The sequence below is a fragment of the Microplitis demolitor genome, chromosome 6 (assembly GCF_026212275.2).
Source record: "Microplitis demolitor isolate Queensland-Clemson2020A chromosome 6, iyMicDemo2.1a, whole genome shotgun sequence".
In the NCBI taxonomy this organism is placed as follows: Eukaryota; Metazoa; Arthropoda; class Insecta; order Hymenoptera; family Braconidae; genus Microplitis; species Microplitis demolitor.
In genome coordinates this window covers 19412799-19435200 of record NC_068550.1, presented here as the reverse complement: position 1 = coordinate 19435200, position 22402 = coordinate 19412799, and the positions used below count along the sequence as shown (strand labels likewise).

Below are 22402 nucleotides of genomic sequence, written 5' to 3'. Positions count from 1 at the left end.
ACGAGTCTCGAAAATATTTCAATATTTAATATATACAAGTAAAAAATACTAATGCAAATTAATGAGTGCATTACTATTATTATTTATTACTAAATATACATGTAAAAATCAGAAAACGGTAATTATTACTATATGGTTGTCTGAAAAATTGCTGTATAATGTAACAGATTTTTCACCACCGGGGATCTACCGGAATGAAATCCGAATAAACTTACAATTTTGGCAACCTTGGTCAATTATTAATTAGTTGGGCACCAGGTGATTTTATAATCACCAATAAACAATTATCAGAATCGGCTCATGGTCGCAAATCGGGGAAAGATTAGGCACTTTAAATTACGATAAAATAATTGATCAGAATTAAACAAAATTAATTAGTCGTATATTAATTAAACAAACAAATTAAATTGATCAGTATTACAAAAGTTGTTCTCAATGTCTTAGTTGATCGAAACACAAGATCAGTTTGTACTCAAAGCAAAAAAAAAACTGTCGGTTGACGAAATAAAATAAACTCATTTTATTTTTCACACACATACATACAACGTGCGTATTAACGGAATACTTAACGAGTGAGGTCAGAGTATTGTACACGGTAAGACTCTACTGCCGTAAATTTTCAAGAGGTCGTTGTTAGTATTGAGCAAGTAAACAAAATAATTGAATACAAAAATTATTTTAGTTGAGTGAAGAAAATAATTGCTTGTTACTGTTTACGTAACTGAAACACTTAAATCAAGCACTTTCTCTTGAAAACACACATCTTTTGCTTTTAGGGTATGTTGAGCTATTAAAGAGGTTCGACCGAATCTAATTTAAAAAGGATTTGCCAACTTTAAGATTAGAAATTTAGAATACATGTAAAGAAGTACTTTATCTATGTATTCTCAAAATTTGAATATTATCCACTGTCTAGTTTAAAAAAAAAAAAGATTTAAAAATGACGTTTTTAAAGTTCTTATACACAGGCTCTTATGGTGGTCAAGCTCCCGTTATGACTTGTTTGATTATTTTCATTATTAACCTCCCAAGTTTAAGAAATAAACAACCACATGCTATAAACTTGAATATTTTTAGAATATGATAAGATTTTAACAATATAGTGTTACCGTTGTAATTATTTAAATAATTCAAGTTAAACTTTATTATTTAATCTCGTTCATCGACAGAGATACATATCATTGAGGGTTTGACAACGTCGCGAAAGCAGCTGAGAGAAAAAACAAAGATAGAAATACATTAATGAGAGAGACGATATTAGAAATAAATTTTTCCCGCGTTAATTTGAATATCGATGTGTAAGAAGTTAGAACGCGCTGTTGCCAAATCTATTTATCAAATGATATGAGTCAAGAATAACCGAGTAATCTCATTACTTTCTTAAATTAAATAAGTAATAAATATTAATTTATGAATTTGTTATGTTATTATAAATTAAAATAATGAATTTTCATAACTATTTGGAGAATTTAGCAAACAAAAAAATTCAAACACTACTTTGACTCACTAGTATCGGTCGAACCTTCTTAAATGCACCCAGCCCATTTTTCAGCTTTTATTGAATTATAATCTTTTTTTACGTAACTCATGCCGAAGAATACGCCATTAATTGGCTAGAGTCAGTCTTATAGAATTTTATGTAAAAATAGAATCTTTTTTGATTGGTCAAACGAATAGTTATATATATATATTCAATTACTCATTTTATATTAAAGCACTCTGAATTTGATTAAAATGGGCGGAGTATATCCCTACTCAATAATTCAAGCCAATAACTATTCTGTCACCTTTCTCTCTCATTACGTCACTTTGAATTTAGCTGCCTTATTATCATGACCAAAATCTCTAGGCTGCACACGCGCATTCAAGTATTCAGCACACACATGTGTAGATAAGGACTATGCCAGTGAAGTTTTATAACCTTACATATGTCTATTAATTAATACGAACTAATACCAGAAATGACTTTTTGTTTTATTGCGAGTTAAGTTTTTTGAAGTGAACAATGTTAAACAAAGTATTTAATTTATTGTTTTTCTAAAATAAAATTGAATCTATTGCTTTGTCGAACTTATAATGCGCATAGTAAATTCTGTTGAACGAAGTTCAAAAATTTTTATGTTATCAGTAATTTTCCCTATAATCTCTTAATGTCTTCATGCTGTAACTAACACAGTAACTTTTTTATCTAAAAAATATCGTAAAATTCTCTGTGTAGATTTTTATTGTCTTTTTTTATTTTAAAACATTTTAATCTCAGATTCTAAGTAATGGATATTCCAGCAATCAAATATGAATTTTTTATGGATAGAAAGAAACAATATTATAAAATAATAGATCAAACCTTATCTTGCGATAAGTTGGGTAAATTTCCTATGACATTAAAGAATTCGTCATCTGAAATTGTTGAATTGACTGATTTTGATTGATCTTCTTCCGTATCGGAATGATTTGGTGAATCCATGGGTGTGAAAAAATTTCCCACACTTTCAGTCGGGCGATTCTGCGCACTATCAATAAAATGGCGAAGTAATGGCGCTCTTTCGTTGTCGATCGAATCTATTGATTTACGATTAATATCGAACGAAATTAATAAGATCTTGAATTATCGTAAGGTAAAAGGCCCAGTTATCGACATTGTCCCAGTTTCTGACATTTTCAACTTTATTTTAAATTGAAAAAAAAAAAAAGTTGACTCGAATAGATAAATAAATTAGTTTTAAATTTTTAAAAACTCATCTTGTATTTAATCAACAACAATAACAAAAATAAAATATAAAATATCTTGATAAAAAAAAATTTTAAGCCGGGAATGGGGGGTGAAAATAGTTTATATTTGTGAAATCATAACTACGCTGAAAATATAAGCCCAAAATTTAAATATTTAAACCTCGCTCAAGAATTTTGAATGTTTCGAGTGCTGGCTTTTGAATGTTTTTGAGCGACCCTTGAATATTAATAGTAAAGCTTCTCGATTTTTTCACCATCAATTTGCATGACAATGAATCAAAATATAACCCAAGAAATAAAAATAATTGATTTTTGGCATACTTTTTTATTTTTTAATTTAATTTTTAGGTTTTTTTGTTTATTCGAAACTTACCAAATTTTGTTGTTTAAGACTATCCTGTATATTTTTGGTTATGCAAAAGTTATATTTTAGTTAAATGACAATAATTGAGTTATAAATCAATACAAAAACTAATTCAAACTATAAATTACATATTATCAGTTAATATTCAAAATTCTTGAGCGCCGTTTAAATATTTAAATTTTGGGCTGAAATGTTCAACATGGACATAATTTCACAAATATAAACTATAGCTGTCACGATAAAGAAAATATTTAGAAGTAAAAAAGTCGAATTTCGATCATTTTTGATATTTTCAAAATTCGTTAGCGACCTCTCGAAAATTTTTTATCGAGTTGATTTCTTGAGAGACTTCGTAAAACATCGTAAGCCAACAAATTTTCATGCGGAATCGAAAAAAAAAATCTGGGCGTCGGTTAGCCCTGCGGGCTAGCCCCAAAACTTCCCGCTGTTTTCGACCTCAAGGAAATCGAAAATATTAGTGTAGCTCTTCGAGCTCGAAAATGCTATTACATGCAATTGTTTTTTTACAATCTTTTCAAGCTCTAACAAGTTACTTGTTATGCTGAAGTTTGAAAATTTAAGAATCGAAAAACATTAATGAAACGGTTTTTTAAATTTAATTCCTGATTATGTTCAATAACATAAATGTATCGAGGCAGAAATCAATGTCAGGGATCAAAATCAAGATTTAAATAAATTTTGACTCATGTAAGAAACAATAAAATGTGAAATATCCGAGAAAAATATTAAAAACTACGTTTTATCGATTTTATTGTTGATGATATGATTTAAACTAAAAACCAAGTTCCATGATTATATGATCGAAAAAAACCATAAAAAGGATGAGTTGATATGATTTCATACACATTTTAGTAGGTTATATTATGATTTATCCGGAAAAAATAACATAAAATGTTATTTTTTTAACTTTTCAACGCCGATATCTTTCAAGTTAATTAATCGATTTTGACGCTTAAGGTGTTAATCGACGCGTTTTATCAAATTCTAGAGCTGATTAGATTTTGAAGTCGATCGTTCAAGTCGTTTCTGAGAAATCACTAAAAAACTAAAAAAAAAAATTATTTTTTTCGTGATTCGCATATATTTTCGAGTCTACTGGATCAAATGATCTAAAATTTTCAGGAAAGTTGATGGCCAACAAGCTCTTCCGACTGCCGCCTCAACCATCCACATCGATTCATTAGTTAAAAAGTTACAATGAGTTTACACACACACACACACACACACACACACACACACACACACACACACACACACACACACACACACACACACACACACACACACACACACACACACACACACACACACACACACACACACACACACACACACACACACACACACACACACACACACACACACACACACACACACACACACACACACACACACACACACACCCATCCTTCCGAAAATAGTCAGAATAGCTTCCTAGGACCTCAAAACGTCAACATCTGATAAAAACTCGATTTTCGAAAATCGGGGTGAAAACAATAACTTCCCGAAATTTTTGAAAATCATCGATTTTCTAAGCGGGAAGTTAAAAAATAGTTGGTTTTTTTGAGCCGCCGTAATGAATCGATTAATAATTAACTGTAATTTAGTTCAAAATATTAATGTATCTACTCTCTAATGTAACTAGGCTTAATTTTATAGTTACGTCCCAATTATTGACCCTAGAATCCAATCATGATTTTCAATATTACGGATATTCGATTGTTTACGTGAATATTTATATATTAATATTTGCTAACATAATTTAAATTATTCATGTCTTAAAAATATTTTTGCTACATTTATAATAAACATTTAATTTCTTTTTCAATTAATAATTTTAGTTCATTTCAACTCAATATCACGTGACCTAACAAATAATAAATCTTTTTTAAATACCAATGTCAGAAACTAGGTCTTCAAACATCATTTTTTGAAATATTAATTTAAATTCCTTCTCTAAAAATTCTAAACTTGTTTATTGTATAAAATACAATTTATTTAAATTAAATTTCATATTAGTTATCATAGGATAACCAGAGTTGTCACTCCTACAGAGTGTCAGAAACTGGGCCCTTAACTTTACTTATAATCTTAATTTTGAAAAGAACTTACTTATTAACCAATCGTGTGCTTGAACTTCTTGCGGTACTACACGACTGTCAAAATACCAGGCTTCACCCCATGCTATCACAAATGACGTTAAAATTAAAAGAGCTTGAAAACCAGGCTGTGAAACTCCATTCCACTAGAATAACATTTCGATTATTACGTTTCCTTTATATTATAATCTGTTGATTAATAATAATAATTATTAGAAAATACTTACATTAAAATAATAAGCTTTGGCGCCAAGAAAGGTACAAGTTAAGGCAGTTGTAAACTACGTTAATAAAATAGTAATTTTATTAAAAATTTAAATTGACTTTAAATTATCCACAGAGAAAAAAAGTTTTTCTTGGCGCAAGAAATATTTTGCATCATTAATTGCAGGGTTGCAAATAGCGCATTAAATTTATAATTGCCTTAGTGATTCAATTAAATTTTTTTTTTTATATATCATAATCCAAAAACAACAAATTAAAAATGATTTTTAAATTTTTAATTCAATATCTTTGAATTAAAAATAATTTAAAAATTTTTAATCCTACATTTTTGAATTAAAATTTAAATTTCAAATTCTTAATTCGTAAAGTAGCGTTAAAATGTAATGGGTTAGTTTTTAAAAGTACGTTTTAAAATAAAACATTAAATGAACAATTTCAATTTGGAAAACCAGATTAAAAAATTTATTTCTAATCTCAAATTCCATTTTTAATAATTGAAAAGTAAATAAAAAATTTTAATTAACCATAGCTAAAGGGGATTCAAAAATTACATTCCGTTTTTTAATTTTCTATTATCATATCAAAAATTAAATAAAGAATTTTAAATTCCGAACATCGGATTAGTGTTGTTTTAATTTTAAATTCTCTGTTTACCCTGAAAATTATTCAAAAAATTTAATTCTTAAATGTCTCAACTATGAATGATCTTTTTATTTTAAATTCTATTATATTTGAAGATCAAGAGTAAGTTTAAAAATATTTAAACTTGAAGGTCAAGTAAAACAGTATTCTTTCCTGTTATGAGTGCCGTCAAATTTTTTGTCTCGATTACTTATCTGATTGCGTACCGTATCTAAAGTAAAAAGTAATTTCCAATTTTTGATCCCAAGTGTTTGAATTAACAAGTAATTTTTTAATTTTTAATCCCACGTGTCTGAATTAGAATTAATTTTTTAAATTTTAAACCCACTTGTCAATTTAAAAAATAATTTTTAAATTTTTAATTTGACTTGTCTGATTAAAAATGAGTTTTTCGATTTTGAATCCCACGTTTGTCCATTTAAATTAATTTTTAAATTTTGAATCTCTCGTGCCGAATTAATTATCAATTTTTAAATTTTGAATTCCACGTCTCTGGATTAAAATTAATTTTTGAATATTTAATTTCACATTTCTGAATTAAAATAAATTTTTCAATTTTTCAATTCAAATTGTTGAATTAAAAATTAATTTCGTAATTTTAATCGATACAATTTCGACTACGGTTTAGAAATTTAATTTTTAATTGCAAATATTCTCATTAAAGAATTCGTAACCCTGATGAATTGTAGACAAAAATTTCATTCGTTAGCAGAAAATTGTCGTTTTCAATTTATAATGCGAAATTTCTTTGCGCCAAGAAATCTTTTTTTCGTGTGTATGGTAAAAATTCTAGATCTAACAGTTAACTTACCGCGACAAAAAACCAATGGTTTAAATGTAGTAGTGCATAAAATAATAGCAGTATCGTGAATCGACAAACGGCTGCCATCTATAACAAATTATTATATTTATAAAATTGATTGTATAAAAAATAACAGGATGAAAGAGTTAGAATTGAAAAGATGTTCCCTTTGTCACTTACAAGTGATGTGGTAGTTCGATTTCGAGTACATAAAGTAATGCTTTTTTAGAAACAGTGTACTTAAAATTATTTTGTGAAACAAACATTTTTTTTACAAATAAATAATTTTACACTCTCTAAGATTCGTACCTAAGCCGATTACGCGAGACGTAAGACGCTCAGCCACGGCAGCTTTTTGGAAATCATGTTTTTGATAAACTCTCAATAAAGTGTAAAAAAAAAAATTCGTTCCAAACAAATTCCAATAAAGTTCCGCATGTGGAACTTCTAGACATGAGACAGATTAGAACTTCGAATGAAACTTTTTTGGAACATTAGTAATATTAATGTCAAAAAAAAAAAGATTTTTATGAGCAAATTTAAAGTGATAAAGAAACGTTGTCGAAACTTTTTTGGAATTTTTTGTGGACGTTCTTTTAGTTCTATAAAAAATTTAAAGTAGTGATTTTTGAACTATTTCCGTACGTTTCTAGAACGTCTCTATGCTACAAAAAATGCAAAAGTGATTTTGGAATGTTTTTTAGGGTGATCAAGAATTAAATTTTCTCAGGCGCCCCATACAAAGGTTTTTTTTAGTGAAAAAATATGTTGGGAATTTGTTTTTTTCTTTCTAAGTAAAAAGAACACGTGCCGCAGGACGATCGAAGTTCATTTTTCGATACAATCGCGGTTTTTTTTTAATATCTCATGAAATATGCAGTTTCAATGAAGATATTTTAAAAAAACTTTTTTTAGGTCTTATGAATTGAGCATTTTAAGAATTACAAATTTTGAAAATAACATTTTTCTTAGTATATAGAAACTACAACAAGCATTAGTGATTGATATGTTACGAGTTATGACGTTGTCTATATTTAAGAAAAACCGTTATTTTTAACAATTTTAATTTTTTAAATGCTCATTTAATAAGATCTAAAAAGTTTTTTTAAAATATTTTCGTAAATACACATTTTATAAAAAAAATGAATATGACCTTTTTTGTCAAGAATTTGATTTTCTACAAAAAAGTATCTATGATTTTTTCCTTTAATCTGCATATTTTATGAGGTATTTTTAAAAAATCACAATTATATCGAAAAATAAACTTTGATCGTCCTGCGGCACGTGTTCTTTTTACTTAAAAAGCAAAAACCAAATTCCCCACGTATTTTTTCACTAAAAAGAAGCTTTTTATGGGGCGTCTGAGAAAATTTACTTTTTAACGACCCCCTCATGTTTTTGAAACATCTTTTTTAACTCCAGAAAAAGGTCAAAAGTGGTGATTATGGAACTTTTTTGGAATGTCCATAAAAAATTCTAAAAAAGTTTCAAGAACGTCCTTTTATAATTTAAAATTTGCTCATAGAAACTTTTTTTTTTTGACATTAATATTACTAACGTTCCAAGAAAGTCCTATTCAAAGTTCTAATCCGTCTCATGTTTAGAAGTTCCACATGGGGAACTTTTTTTAAATTTTTTTTGCACGGGAAGTTTTTCATCGATGTTCGTCATCTTAAATATTAATTTTCATAACTAAATAATAAAATTTAAATATATAATAGTTTATGGAAGTATCAATCAAACAAATTAATATATTCTATATTTATATCAATACTAATGAGAATTTTCATTTTGTTATAAAATAAAATTTTTTGTTAGTGCAAGAATTTTTTTATGATTTTTGATTATAACTTTTTTCAATTTCTTTTTCTTCATTTCACTAAATAATTGCTTTGAAACAATTGCTTAAAAAATTATATTTCTGATTGATTTTAAGAGGCAAACTTTAATATCATTATGAAGGCCCCGGATTGCTACCAAAATTCTTATTTTTAATTATACTTTTAATTTTTGGATACCATAAAAAAAAAATCCGAGCGTCGGTTGGCCCTGCGGGCCAGCCCCAATACTTCCCGCTGTTTTCGAGCTCAAGGAAATCGAAAATATTAATGTGACTATATTTTCGAGCTCTTCAAGCTCAAAAATCTTGTTGCATGCGATTGTTTTTTTATAATTTTTTCAAACTCTAACAAGTTACGGTTTATGCTCCAGTTTAAAAGTACAAGAATCGAAAATCATTAATGAACAAGCGGTTTTTAAATTTTAATTCCCAATTATGTTCAATAAACTAAATATATTGATGCCAAAATCAATATCAGTGATCAAAATCAAGATTTGAATGAGTTTTGGCTTAGGTCAGAGCAATAATATATAAAATATTCGAAAAAATGATTAAAAACTGTGTTTTTTCGATTTTTTCGTTGATAATATGGTTTAAACTAAAAAACACGTTTGATGAAATTATATAATGATCAAAAGAGACCATAAAGAGAAAAAGTTTGTAAGATTTTAGACAGATTCTAGTACAGTACATTTTGATTTATCTGGAAAAAATAAAATAGAATGTTATTTTTTTAACTTTTCAACGCTGATATCGATTGAACTAATTAACCAATTTTGACGTTTAAGGTGGCAATAGGCACGTTCTATTGAATTCTAGAGCTGACTAGAATTTGAAAGCGAACGATTCAGCCGTGTTGAAGATATTTGAAAAAAACCGTTTTTTAATATTTCTTTCTCCAACGATATCTCTCGAACAAATCAACCGATTGAGATGGTTAAGGCAGCATTCGACGCGTTTTATTGAGTTATAGAGCTGATTAGATTTTGAAGTCGATCGTTCAATTCGTTTCTAAGAAATCAATAAAAAACTTAAAAAAAAAAGTTTTGTTTTTCTCAGAATTCGTCTATATTTTCGAGTTTACTTGATCAAATGATCTGAAATTTTCAGGAAAGTTGACGGCCAACAAGCTCTTTTAATTCCCGCCTTAAACATCCAAATCGATTCATTAGTTAAAAAGTTATAGACCATTCACACACATACATACGCACACACACATACATACATTCAGACACTCGGACATCATTCTGAAAGTAGAATAGCTTCCTAGGACCTCAAAACGTCGACATTTGATGAAAACTCGATTTTCGATAATCGGGGTGAAAACAATTACTTTGGGGTTAAAAATTTGTTTTTTTTGAAACACCCAAGTGTACATCAACCTTTTTTAGTTCTAAACCCAGATACTCACAATTATATCAAAAAGCGACGTCGAAATATTGTAATGAAGAACCTGCTGTATGAATGCTGTTGTAATATTTTCACCAGCTATCTAAAAATAACACAATTAAATTAAATATTTTCTCAAATTAATAATCAATAGTATAATTAACATATAAAAAATAAAAGAACCGTGGTACAAATCAGCCACATGAGGCATGTGAAGAGCAGATCAAATGTGACAAGCAAACAAAAAAATCTTCTGACACTTGACATCCTTCCATTGTATCGAGTACCAGCAATTAAATCTTCGCTAATAATATAATCTCTATTGATACTACTGATACTTCTTTGAGTGTAGGAGCCACTTCTTTGTGATTGAAGTGAACCATTTAAAAAATTTTCAGCGGCAGCTCGGAGTTGTCGATCTTCTTCTGTCATCATTTTTTTTATCACTTACCTCAAAAATATGATAGCGATTCTTGGCTTGATTATTGAACATATAAATTTTCAATTACATGGTTTGATGTTCAACAATCAGTTACTGAAAAAAAAATCAACACTTTTTATTAAAATAAAATTTCCATTGTTTTATAGAAAAGCAAAATAATTATTTGTACCAGTTTCATTTATAAAAATTTACCAAGAAAACGCCTGTCATTTGAATCGAATAAAAATAAATAAGTATTAAAATATTTAAATTACAATTAATAAAAAAATTGTTACCTTGATATTGCATAGAATATATGGTGGGTAAATTGCAAACAAAGTTTGTCACTGTTATTATTCACAATACACAGTAATCACACATTTCAATCTATTGTACTTAAATATGTATGTATATATATTATATGTATAAATATATTTAATTATGCCAATGATATTAAAATTTAATTTAATTGTAAAGGATTACCTTATTTTGATTGTACACTAGTACTATTAAATGCTAATAAACAATAAAGGTATGTAGCGACAGACACAACTTGACATTGTTATGTATATAGAGTTGACGATCGTTTGTTATATTTTATATTATTTTTTTTTTCTTTTGTTAAATTCCAGCCTCTTGCGGAGAAAACGAAAAGTATATTGACTGCAATAAATTGTCGACTGTAGGTAACTTGGTGACTCACCTGATGACAAGATTTTCTGGTCAGAAAGTTGGTGTCAATTAGTTCCGATCAAATTGACGACAATTAAAAGCTTTTGTAGCTGTTGACATCAAGTTGTTGTCAACTTACCCGGAAAGTTGGCGTCAATCTACTGCTGCACATTAACGCCAAGTTTTTGTGAAAATTGAAGGCAACTCTACGTCAGCTCATAGATGCCAACTTTTGCTACCAATTTTCTCTGCAAGTTTGCATCTAGTTGTCATTAACTTATAGACGTGCTAATTTTTGCGGTCAACGTAATGACAAGTTGCTGCAATGAATTGTCTCTAACTTGCTGCCAGCCTCCCTAGTAGTCAGTTTAGCTTGAAATCGATAGTAATTTGACAATTGAAATTACCAAAATTCGCTGCCTGAATTGGCGGACAATTTGACAGCAAAAGTTGGAAAGAAAATTTGGAGTTAATTTTTTTTTCAATTTATAGGTAAATTTTTTGACTAGAAAAAAATCCCTAACAAAAATTTCCTTGATTTTTCGTAAAATGTCTATCAACTTCGGGCTTTTTTGTTTTTGATGTTAATTTATACATCAAGTTATAAAATTGCTGTCAATTTCAAACTAAAATGGCTATAAGGAAACTACCCTAATTAGCCACTTTAGCTTTAAAGTAATAGTAATTTGACATTGAAGTCCCTGGAAATTAGATGCCCAAATTTGCCGACAATTTGACAGCAAAAGTTGGAAAAAAAATTTTCGGTTAATTTTTACTCGATTCAGAGCTAACTTTCTATTAGAAAAAAAAAACTCAATAATATTCATTTGTACCATTTCAGAAGGTAAGCAAATTTATGCGTAAAATTGTCTACAATTTAACGGTAGAGAAATATTTTACAATTTTTCAATTCAAACTAACAATAAATTGGTGTAAAAATTAACCTGAAAATTGACAACTTTTTACTAATTAATTTTTCAAGTGAACTTGCATTCTAATTCGGGCAATAAATTTACGTCAAATTGAATAGCAAGTTACATGCGAATTGTTGTCAAGAACGGAAAAGTTTGAAGTTGACGCACATTTGACAAAAAATTAAAGCTAACTTTTGTAAATATATATTTGTAAAGCAAATTATGCTATTAGGGTAATTACTATTTGTCAACAAAAAGTTACAAAATAATGTTAAAAAGTTGACAAATTGTGATCATAAAGTTATTCTTTAGAAATATGAAAAAATTTTAGCTTTTGATTGGACATTAGTGGTGATATCTGTAAGAAAAAATTATTTTTTTTTTAATTTTCAAAAAAGTTTTTTTAATAAATCCAAAACAGTGAGATGAAAAAAAAGAATTACTAGAATTTTTAGTTTATTCCGATAGAATTTAATACCATTTATTTGATTGCTTATAATTAAAATTTTTTATAAGATTTCGGCTGTCAAATATTTTATTTTTCATCTGTTTGCTAACTTCAGACTCATAAAAAGTTAGCATTTGGTCATTTTAAAGATTTCGACAAAGTTGGATTTTTACGTTGAAGATAACTTTAAATCAAAATCTATTGGGATACTAGACAAAGATCAATAATGTATCTATAGATCAAAGATATTTTTAAAGTGCTGACAGAACAATCTTTTTAACTTTACTTCAAATAGATGACAACTGCTACTGCTAACTTGTCGTCAATTTGCAACACCAAAATGAACTAATGTTGCACCGAATGATGTAAGCGTGAACTTGTTACCAACGGGAGCAAAGTATATGGTGGGGAGAACTGAATTGACTATAGCGCTTGCGGTGGAATTCATAAACGTTAATTAATGCTTAAGTTATAGATTGACCTGGTGTTAAAAAAAAATAATTAAAATAAAAAATGGTTCACTCTAGTTGCTGCGTCGTCGATTGCAAAAACACCGGCAGAAATAGTAACTATAAATTTTACAGATTTCCAACAGCAAGTTGGAAATTGGAAAAAAGAAAACAATGGATCAATGCAGTTAAAAGAAAAAAGTAAGTCCTCTATAACCTAACTTGGTTACCTATTTACTGATGATGTACACTCGTCATTAATGTCTGGTCCCCCAAACTATAATTTCTTGACCAAGCAGGGGATTAGGCATTAATGACGAGTGTACTACATGAAAAATAATAAAAATTGAAGCGTAGATTTGTAAGACAATAATATTTTTCCAGTCCTGATGGATCACCCTGGACACCAAAGCCAACTGACTGTATTTGTAGCGCTCATTTTGTTGGAGGTAAAAAGGCAGAGGAGGTTGCAAGTCCAAGTTACATTCCAACCATATTTCCTTCGGTTTACAAAAAATCAAAAATTAACGAGAAAACAGCTCTAAGCAGGTAAATTATTTTAACTAACGGATAATTTTCAATACACCCGGGAAAAAATGATTTTGCCTAATTATATACAAATATACATGAATTTATGTATGATTATATATAATCATATCTACCTCCATGTATAATTATACATGATGTTATATATAATTTGATCTGATCATATCTGACCAATACATAATGTCTCGAGCTATGTATCAAGCTATATATATAGGTCTATATATAATTAGATCTGATTAGACCTGAATTATATCTGTCTATGTATGATAATATATAGGCTTATATATAATTAATACAGAAAATAGAAAGAGACAAATAAGTTACTTTTTTGTTTCTCGCAATCGAGTGAAGACAGTAGCCAAGAAAAAATAAAGATAGCTAATCCAACTTAAAAATATGTTAAAAAAAATAGAAGGTTAGCGTGCAGATTTATACTTGCTTGTAAATAAATACAAGTCTGTACTGCTCGGATGAATGAAGAGTGTAATTTATGGCACAGTGTTGTAAAAAATTATTAATAATTTCAAAGTGGACCAGTATGCTAGCTGGCAATTTTGGTCACGGTCTCGCTGAAGATCGCACTGAAGGTCTTGCCGAAGATCGCGTTCGCAGTCTTCTTGGAGATCACGCGGGCTGTCTCGCTTGAGATCGCACTGAAGGTATTGCTGGAGGTCTTTCTGGAGATCGCGTTGAAGGTCTCGCACGAGACTGCGCTCAAGGTATTGGTGCCGGTCTCGCTGTTAATTTTGTTGGAGATGGTGCTAACAGTCTTGCTGGAGATCTTGCTCTCCGTCGCTACTGTCTTCACTCGATTGCGAGAAACAAAAAAAAAATAACTTATTTGTCTCTCTCTATCTTCTGTCTCTCTTTTTATAAAAATCCAAATTCCTGGCCCTAATAATCATACATGAATTAATACATGACTAGATCTGATCAGATCTGAGTGATATAAGCCCATATATGATCAGATATAGGTCTATACATAATTAGATCTGATCAGACATGGCTAATATAAATTCATGTATAGTTGTGCATAAGTTTATATATGATTTGATCTGATCAGACATTACTGATATAAACTTATGTGTAGTTATATATGTCTATGTATGATTAGATCTGATCAGACTTCATTAATATGAAACCTATAAAGATTTAATTATTATATTATATATTACATAGTATGACTATTTTCTGATATCGATGTTATTAAATTTTTATTTTGTCAACTATCAATCAAACTTAAATCCCCAATACTTGAAAAATGTTCAAAGGTTTCGGCAGCAATTTAAAAGTATAAATCGATATCGATTTATATACGAATCTTTATAAGTTTATAGATAAATACATTTGATTATATGTATCTAATGAATTCTATTGTAATTTATGTACAAAACCAAATTCATCATTAGGTGCATTACCAAAGTTAAGCAGCATCGTCATGGGACATTAATTGGACGGGTGACCTCGTAGTAAAATAGTAGTTGACGGATAATAATTTTTTTTTTTTTTAAATTTAACCGACATTCATACTGACCAAGACAATAAATCCTAATTGAATTACTTAATTAATACTTTACAGATGTTATAAATGAGATTCTAAAAATTACTATATTTACTCTTGCATAATTATATATAATCAGATCTGGCCAATTTTTGGATCTGATCATATATACATGATTATGTACATGGATAAAAAAGTATAGTAAACATTACAATACTATAGTAAAATTTATTAGTTAGTAATAATTACATAATAAGATATTAAAAACTACTATTCCTGATTAAAAATATTCATTGAAAAGGATTGAAAAAGATAAAAATTGAATACTTTTGAATACTTTCTATACCCCAACATTTTCATCTGGACATAAAATTAATACTTTTCAATTCTATTGAATCCAAAAATAATATGAGAATTTCTAAACTCCCTAGGAATTGAAAAAGATTCAAAAGAATTGATATTTTTGATCTTTCTGAATACTTTTTAATACCAACATAATATTACATTGCGGGTCACGTGTAGAATTGAAAAGAATTTAAATGAATTGAAATTTTTGAATCTTTTTGAATCCTTCTCAATACCAAAATAATTCCATATTGGAAGGTATTGAAATGATGAAAGATTGAATTCCTTTCAATACTTTTGAATTCCATTTTAAGAATTACAAAGTATTCAAATGATCGAAATTTCAATTCCATTCAGTACTTTTCAAAACCTCTGTATGGATTGATAAGGATTGAAAAAATTTTCAATCCCTCTCAATGAGAATTTTTAATCAGGGATGCGTAATGTATTTTTTCCTAAGACGATTATATCTTTTACTATTTGTATAGTAAATTTTAGTATAAGTACCATTAATAAATACAAGTTTAAGAAAGTTAAGTTTCTAATACAAAATAGGATTTGTTACTAAACAACATATTAAAAATTACTATACGCAATGTATTTTTTTCTAACATTATTATATTTTTTTACTATTTGTATAGTAAATTCTTCTATGTATAGATAAAATTACAAGTTGGTGGGGATAGGATATACAAATATGTATTACAAGTTCTAAAACTTTTGTCCTAAGGAGACATCGGGCCGTCAAACATAGGAAAGGACTCGCGCGCGGGAGATTAGGGTTCGAATCTCGGTTGAGACCAAATGCTTTTTTAAAAAACAAAAATCGACACTAACATCAATACAGATGATATAAATAACAATAATAATCAAAATGATAGCAATAATCATAAAAAGTTAAAAGCTATTAAAAATTTTATTTTATTTTTTTCCATTCTAATGTAGTAAAATTTACTAAACGGGATAATCAAATTTACTAGACAGGAATAGTAAAATTTACTAAATATAACTAAAAATTAATATGCAATATAGGAGATTTTCCATAACCAGTAAAAATTACTAAACGACTTGTAAAATATGCTTACCTGTTTATTAATTTTTCATATAAATCATAAGCGTTTCAAGATTACTATCCAAATTTACTAATTATTCTCATATTTTTTAGTAAAATTTACTTTTTTTTTCTCCGTGTATGATTAGATAAATAAAATTTTTAAAAACTTTATTTCAGGCATGCGCGTTTTTTGAACCGGAGACTAGCCGAAAAAGAAAAAACTCTGATCACAAGTAGCAACAATGCATTAAAAACTTCAGAAAATAATAAGATTATCATCGACAATGAAGTAAATGACGTTACCGCTGTAAGGGTAAAAGTTGACAAAAGTTGTCAAATTGATTTTTATTCTACCTCAAACGAAACCGACAAAACATTCATTTGCAATAGATACATTTACAATCATACCGATAAATGCGATGCCGAAATCCAAACAAATATAGCGGAAGTAACAAAACGTAGAATCATAATTGGTAAACCCAAATGCAGTGACAAGCAATGCGGTACTCCAACTAAAACTTTCGTTGATCAATCTACTGAAACATCTGTAAAAACATTTGTTGGCTTCGATTCAATTGAAAAAAATGAGCAGCTGATGGAATTAGCTGGTGTTACATTTAATAATTTCGAATTATTGTTCAATTTATTGAGTACTTCGACGAAATTTACTGTTGCCAAAAATAACAGACTTTTTATTTTCTTAATGAAAATAAAAACAGGCCTCACATTTTCAGCTCTGAGTGTACTGTTTAGTGTCCACAGGACAACAATCTCTAGAATTTTTTACTCAACTTTACAGACGTTGTCTGCGGCAACAGCTACTTTAATTTATTGGCCAAAGATGAGCGATATTCAAGCAACAATGCCAAAGTGCTTCTATCCAAACTACTCAAATAGTCGAGTGATAATCGACTGTACAGAATTTAACGTCGAAATTCCATCCACTGTTGATAGTCGCGATTATTGTTTGCCTAATAAAAAAACTTTTACAGCAAAAGTTCTTATTGGAATCACTCCTGGAGGCTTTATCTGTTTGAAATCTAAGGTAGCTGGGGGCAAAAAAACTGATTCGCAATTAACTATTGAATCTGGGCTAATGGACGAATTGGATGAAGGCGATAATGTTTTAATTTGCAAAGAATTCCTAGAAATAAAAGCAGCAGTTGATAAAAGTGGAAAAAAAGTAAAGATTGTTATGCCACCAGATTTTGAAAAAAAAACAGTTTTATCTGCTCAAGGTATTAAAGATACTGATGACGTAGCTAAAGTAAGAATCCACATTGAGAAAATAATGCAACGATTGCGAGGTTATTCGATCTTAGATAAAATAACCGAAAATTTATTTCATTGCGTCGATGATATCGTGCATATTTGTTGCGTGTTAGTCAATCTACAGCAGATGGTCAATAATATAAAACCGTTGAGGTCGAATGAAGAAAAAATGGACGAATAAAATTTAAAAAAAAACTTGGAACTGTATTTAGTTCAAAGCAAAACTCAACTTTGTAAGATAGTTATATTTTTTCCAAAATAAAATTTTATCTATATAGAAACATTTTTTTTTTTTTTTGTAAATATGTACAAGTACGGGAGAGTAGAGTCAATGGACCAAAAATACTTTAACAATTTTTTTTTATATGAATAAAAGCAAAATGATAACTTTTTAACTTCCCGCTAAGAAAATTGCAAATTTTCGAAAATTCGGGAAGTTATTAGTTTCACCTCGATTTGTGAAAATCGAAATCCCAACAGATGTCAACGTTTTGAGGTTCTAGGAAGCTATAATGACTAAATTCAAGATGGTGTCCGAGAGTGTATGTACGTACGTACGAATGTATGTAAATATTCTGTAACTTTTGAACGGATGCACCGATTTTAATCGTCGAGGTGTCATTCGACGCGGCTTGTTATTTACTGTAAACACTAGAAATTTGAGCTTAATCGGTAGGGTACGTTCGGAGGTATTTCAAAAATTAAACTTTTCAAAAATATTTTTTTTGAATAACTTTTAATTCGCTCGATGGATTGATTCCGAAATCTAATCAGCTCTAAACCTTTGTCAGCCGCGTCGAATGCCACCTCAACCATCAAAATCGGTTTATTCGTTCAAGAGAAACCGTTAACGAAAGAATTAAAAAAAATTTTTGTTTTTAGTATTTTGGAAATTTTTCAAAAACGACTTGATAAATCAATTTCAGAATCTGATCAAATGTGAGCTCAATAAAACGCGTCAATTGCGACCTTAAACGTCTCAATTGGTCAATTGGTTCGAGAGATATCGTTGTAGAAAAAATGGTAAAAAACGTTATTTTTTTAAAACAAAGGCATACAAAAGTATTTTCGAGCTCTTCGAGCTCGAAAATGTAACCACTACAATTTTTCGAGCTCAAGGAGCGTGCCTTTTGCGAGGGCAATTGAACCACTAGTCGAGGACAATTGAACCAAGAGTATTAGAGCCACAAACGAATGACTTTTATGAATAATTTACTATTCATTACAGCTTAAAACTAAAATTATAACACTTCTAATAATATTGATTAGTTTATATAACATTATATGTTATAATAATCACTTTTAAAACTTCTGTCAATGGAATAATTTTTTTTTTCTTGGTTAGTTTAGCTTGTTTTCACATTCAGTCAAAATGCGCGTGCATCCCTCGCGGTTTTGATTCACCCTGGAAACACCCCGGAAACACGATGGAATCACGGCGGTTACACGGTGGGTTTTTTGTCATTTTATCACCGTGATTCCACGGTAATTACACGGTGTACCTACCGTGATTCCACGTACACCGCGTAGTCACCGTAGATACACTGTGGAATCTCGGTGAATACACAGTGGAATCAGGGTGGGTACACCCTTTTTTCGATTTTTTAAGCTTACTGGTTCAATTGCCCCCAAGTTCAATTGTCCCCACTGTCCACTATGACTCTACATATTTTTGATAAGTCCAAATTTTATACACATTGATTAGAAACAAGTTTCATCATTGACCTCTTTAGTCCTGAGGCATCATTTTATTTGCTATTTGAATAATTTTTATAAGAGGGTGTGCAAGGTTGTCCGGGACAGAGGGTCGCCTTGGTCAGCCAAATTTTGAAAAGTCTATCATACATTAAATTTCGAGTTTTATTTTATTTTATACTTTTATTGTATTAGAAATAATTAATGAGCCCTAACGTTCAAAACGGATTGTTTATTAATAATTATTATTAAATAAAACATTAAGCAACATTTGATCTAAAAATAGACATTATCATAAGGTTTTTTTTACATATTTTACAAGAAGAAGAGTTTATAATTGATATGTATATTCGTTCCGTGCGCGACAGGAGTGTTATGTCAAAAATTGACAAAAATGATGTTTTTGTGGGTATTTGGTCCAAGCTGGCCTATACACCGGGAACCCCAGTGATATTTTATTAAGGAGGATAGCTTTTTTTTTTAATTAATAAAACGATATTTAAATTTTAATTTTTAACTATATTGTCAACTCAATTACAAATTCGTTAAGATTATGAGATTATTATCTAATAAAATTGTTTAAGATAAGGACAAGATCATTGTCAGTCATACAATTGTTTACTAAGAATCGCTAGTGAATTTCTGGTATTTTATGATAATAATTAAATTGTGCATCTTACTAATTGACCCAGGATGAAAGTGAAGAAATTAATTTTATGATAATTTTTACAAGTATTGCGAACAAATCGCCAGAAATCGATTGCAAGTAGATTGTCCCTGACACAAGCCCTTTGGAGTACTAGGAGATCTAAAGTTAAGCAATTAGTTTTTAATCTAATTGGGTTTAGTGTTCAAGTCCCTTTTGAATTAGCACGCCCAGTGACAAATTCAATGAATTAACTTACGGGGTTATGTGGAGATGTTATTACTCCATATATATTGAGACAAATCGCTTTTATTTTCGCGATCTTTACCAGCAGCCACCAGAATTCGCGGGTTGAACCCTGGCTTAGGCTGGCCTCTAACAAATTTTTATTTTACTTGGACAGAGCAGTGGGCTGGGGTTCTTGCAAAGCAAAGACCCGCACTTATTCAAACTCGATAACGTATATGAAAATTCATCAACTTACCTCACAGCTTAGTATTTATAAATTATTTCTTATAATTACTTCAATTATCTTATGCAGCTTAATCAATAGGTATTGGATCTTATTACATAATTTTACCAGTATTTTAAAATATGAATAAAAGATAGTAGGTAGAAAGGAAAGTATACAAGTTTATTGCCAGTTATAATAATTTCAATTACTCACAATAAATGTCTCTGAATAGTACAATAGAGGTGGTCCGAATAACAATGGATGGCCACGTGGAAAGCGTTGGTTATTACACTCAAATAATACACTGATTTTATGCTTTATAATTAATACGCTGATACTACAGATGTATCAGCGGTAACGTAATGATGATCTAATTAACTTAAACGTATTTTATACTAAAATAATAATATATAATAAACAATAGAATTGCAAGCTAAGTTGCCAGTAAAATATAAAGTATAATAATTAAATTGAATCGTAACAGATTGATATAATGCAAGTAAAATTGCCAGCTAACAAAAATTAATTTAGAATAACTCTGAACGCTAATAGATCCAAGATCGAAGTGTCTCACTGATAATTGAGGGCCTGGGACTTGCCTCTGAACTCTGTCCCCACTTCACCCTTACGATCATGCGTCAACGTGAAAATTAGTCATGTGACCACGGCACTATGACTTGTGTAGTTTCAGACGACAAGAAGACGGGGAAAAATGGGAACCGCAAGGCTGAGGACGACGAAGACAATTCACATTGTCTCAATATATATATTATTACTAATAATAACAGTCCAACACATATTTAAATTTTACCCCGTTACAATGTCCGAATACTTTTGGTGTGTAATATAAAACCATTAAATTTTTAATGGTATTTTTTTTTTATACTACTGGTAAAAATAATTACAAAATTAGTATTTCAACAATTTTTCATTTTCATTAAAAAAAGAAATAACATTGCAGTTATAAATAATTTTCAAAGTTGACGAATTTCATCTGTACACTCAGTTAAGCCTTTTTCGATTTTCCAATAAAATAAAATCCCCATAGCGTACTGACCCTTAGGTGTACGGGAGTACATATTCAATCCATATCTCCACATGGAATTGGTTCATTAAAGATGAGTTCTGTTTGCGCTAGATACTTACGAATAGTATAATGGTCACCCTAAAAAATTAATATAAATAAACTGTAAATCGGTAGTTCAAATAATTTGTTAAAAAATATCATTTACAATTATAAGTATTCAAATACTTTTTTTATTGGACATTCTGTTCCACCCATAACAGCTAAATTGAAAACTTTCCAAATATTGGCTTCAACACTTCTCTCTGAATATGAATGATCGCAAGCAGGTTTTATTCTATTACCATTTGACTCAAAAACAGAAGTGTGATTTATTCCCAGTACGACATAATGCTATTTTGTGTAAGTAAACAAATATGAAAATTATCACAATATGCATAATACAGTTTTAGATTAATTAAAAAATAATTATTACAAATTTAAAGTCATTGCCTTTCTTCATTTTTTTTTTTTAAATTCAAGAGGTGCATCAGTATCCATTCTTTCTGTTCTTATGAAATCATTTTTTGATGTCAGTAACTCAATTCTTTCTATATCTACAATATAATTATATTCTTGGGATGTGCCGGTAGGTACAGATTCTGATATCTTAGATATTGCAATTAACGCATGCACATGAAAAAAAAAAAAAATCGAGTTAATTATTAAAGTTTTTCAATGAATATCGTGTTTACAAAAATTTACAGGTGACCAACCAACGGGTACAGATAACAACATTTTATTAACAATGGTCCATATTGATCAACTTTAAATAAAGTCTAACATATAAGCACAGTACACGCAAAAAAA

At 29.3% G+C, this 22402-nt stretch overlaps 2 protein-coding genes across 5 annotated transcripts in view; one reads left to right on the top strand and one right to left on the bottom strand.

The window, feature by feature from the left end:
- Nucleotides 1–11106, bottom strand: part of LOC103573903 (steroidogenic acute regulatory protein-like) — a 31018-nt gene extending 19912 nt beyond the window's left edge. Inside the window, exons 1-8 of one of the 4 annotated variants that reach the window (XM_014441916.2) lie at nucleotides 11017–11106; nucleotides 10830–10928; nucleotides 10296–10647; nucleotides 10135–10215; nucleotides 6893–6970; nucleotides 5442–5495; nucleotides 5228–5360; nucleotides 2345–2559 (exon numbers count right to left, since the gene is read on the bottom strand). In XM_014441916.2, coding sequence (XP_014297402.1) covers nucleotides 2345–2559; nucleotides 5228–5360; nucleotides 5442–5495; nucleotides 6893–6970; nucleotides 10135–10215; nucleotides 10296–10547 — 813 coding nt within the window. In that variant the 5' untranslated portion in view covers nucleotides 10548–10647; nucleotides 10830–10928; nucleotides 11017–11106. Of the gene's footprint in view, nucleotides 1–2344; nucleotides 2560–5227; nucleotides 5361–5441; nucleotides 5496–6892; nucleotides 6971–10134; nucleotides 10216–10295; nucleotides 10648–10829; nucleotides 10929–11016 lie in introns of those variants that run through there. The other 3 variants (XM_014441917.2, XM_014441918.2, XM_014441920.2) reach the window with 3 other exon arrangements.
- A 1913-nt stretch (nucleotides 11107–13019) lies between these two features.
- On the top strand, nucleotides 13020–18003 carry LOC103573902 (uncharacterized). Its single transcript, XM_008553159.3, has 3 exons — nucleotides 13020–13217; nucleotides 13401–13565; nucleotides 16640–18003. The coding sequence occupies exons 1-3, from the start codon at nucleotides 13081–13083 to the stop codon at nucleotides 17913–17915; spliced, it is 1578 nt and encodes a 525-aa protein (XP_008551381.2). The 5' UTR covers nucleotides 13020–13080; the 3' UTR covers nucleotides 17916–18003.
- Nucleotides 18004–22402: the final 4399 nt, after the last annotated feature.

What these genes read in the sequence shown, in the direction of transcription:
- LOC103573902 (XM_008553159.3), top strand. Translation starts at nt 13,081, where the DNA reads ATGGTTCACTCTAGTTGCTGCGTCGTCGATTGCAAAAACACCGGCAGA. An exon ending in AATGCAGTTAAAAGAAAAAA is followed by an intron (nt 13,218 to 13,400) that starts GTAAGTCCTCTA and finishes ATATTTTTCCAG; the next exon opens with TCCTGATGGATCACCCTGGA. An exon ending in GAGAAAACAGCTCTAAGCAG is followed by an intron (nt 13,566 to 16,639) that starts GTAAATTATTTT and finishes ACTTTATTTCAG; the next exon opens with GCATGCGCGTTTTTTGAACC.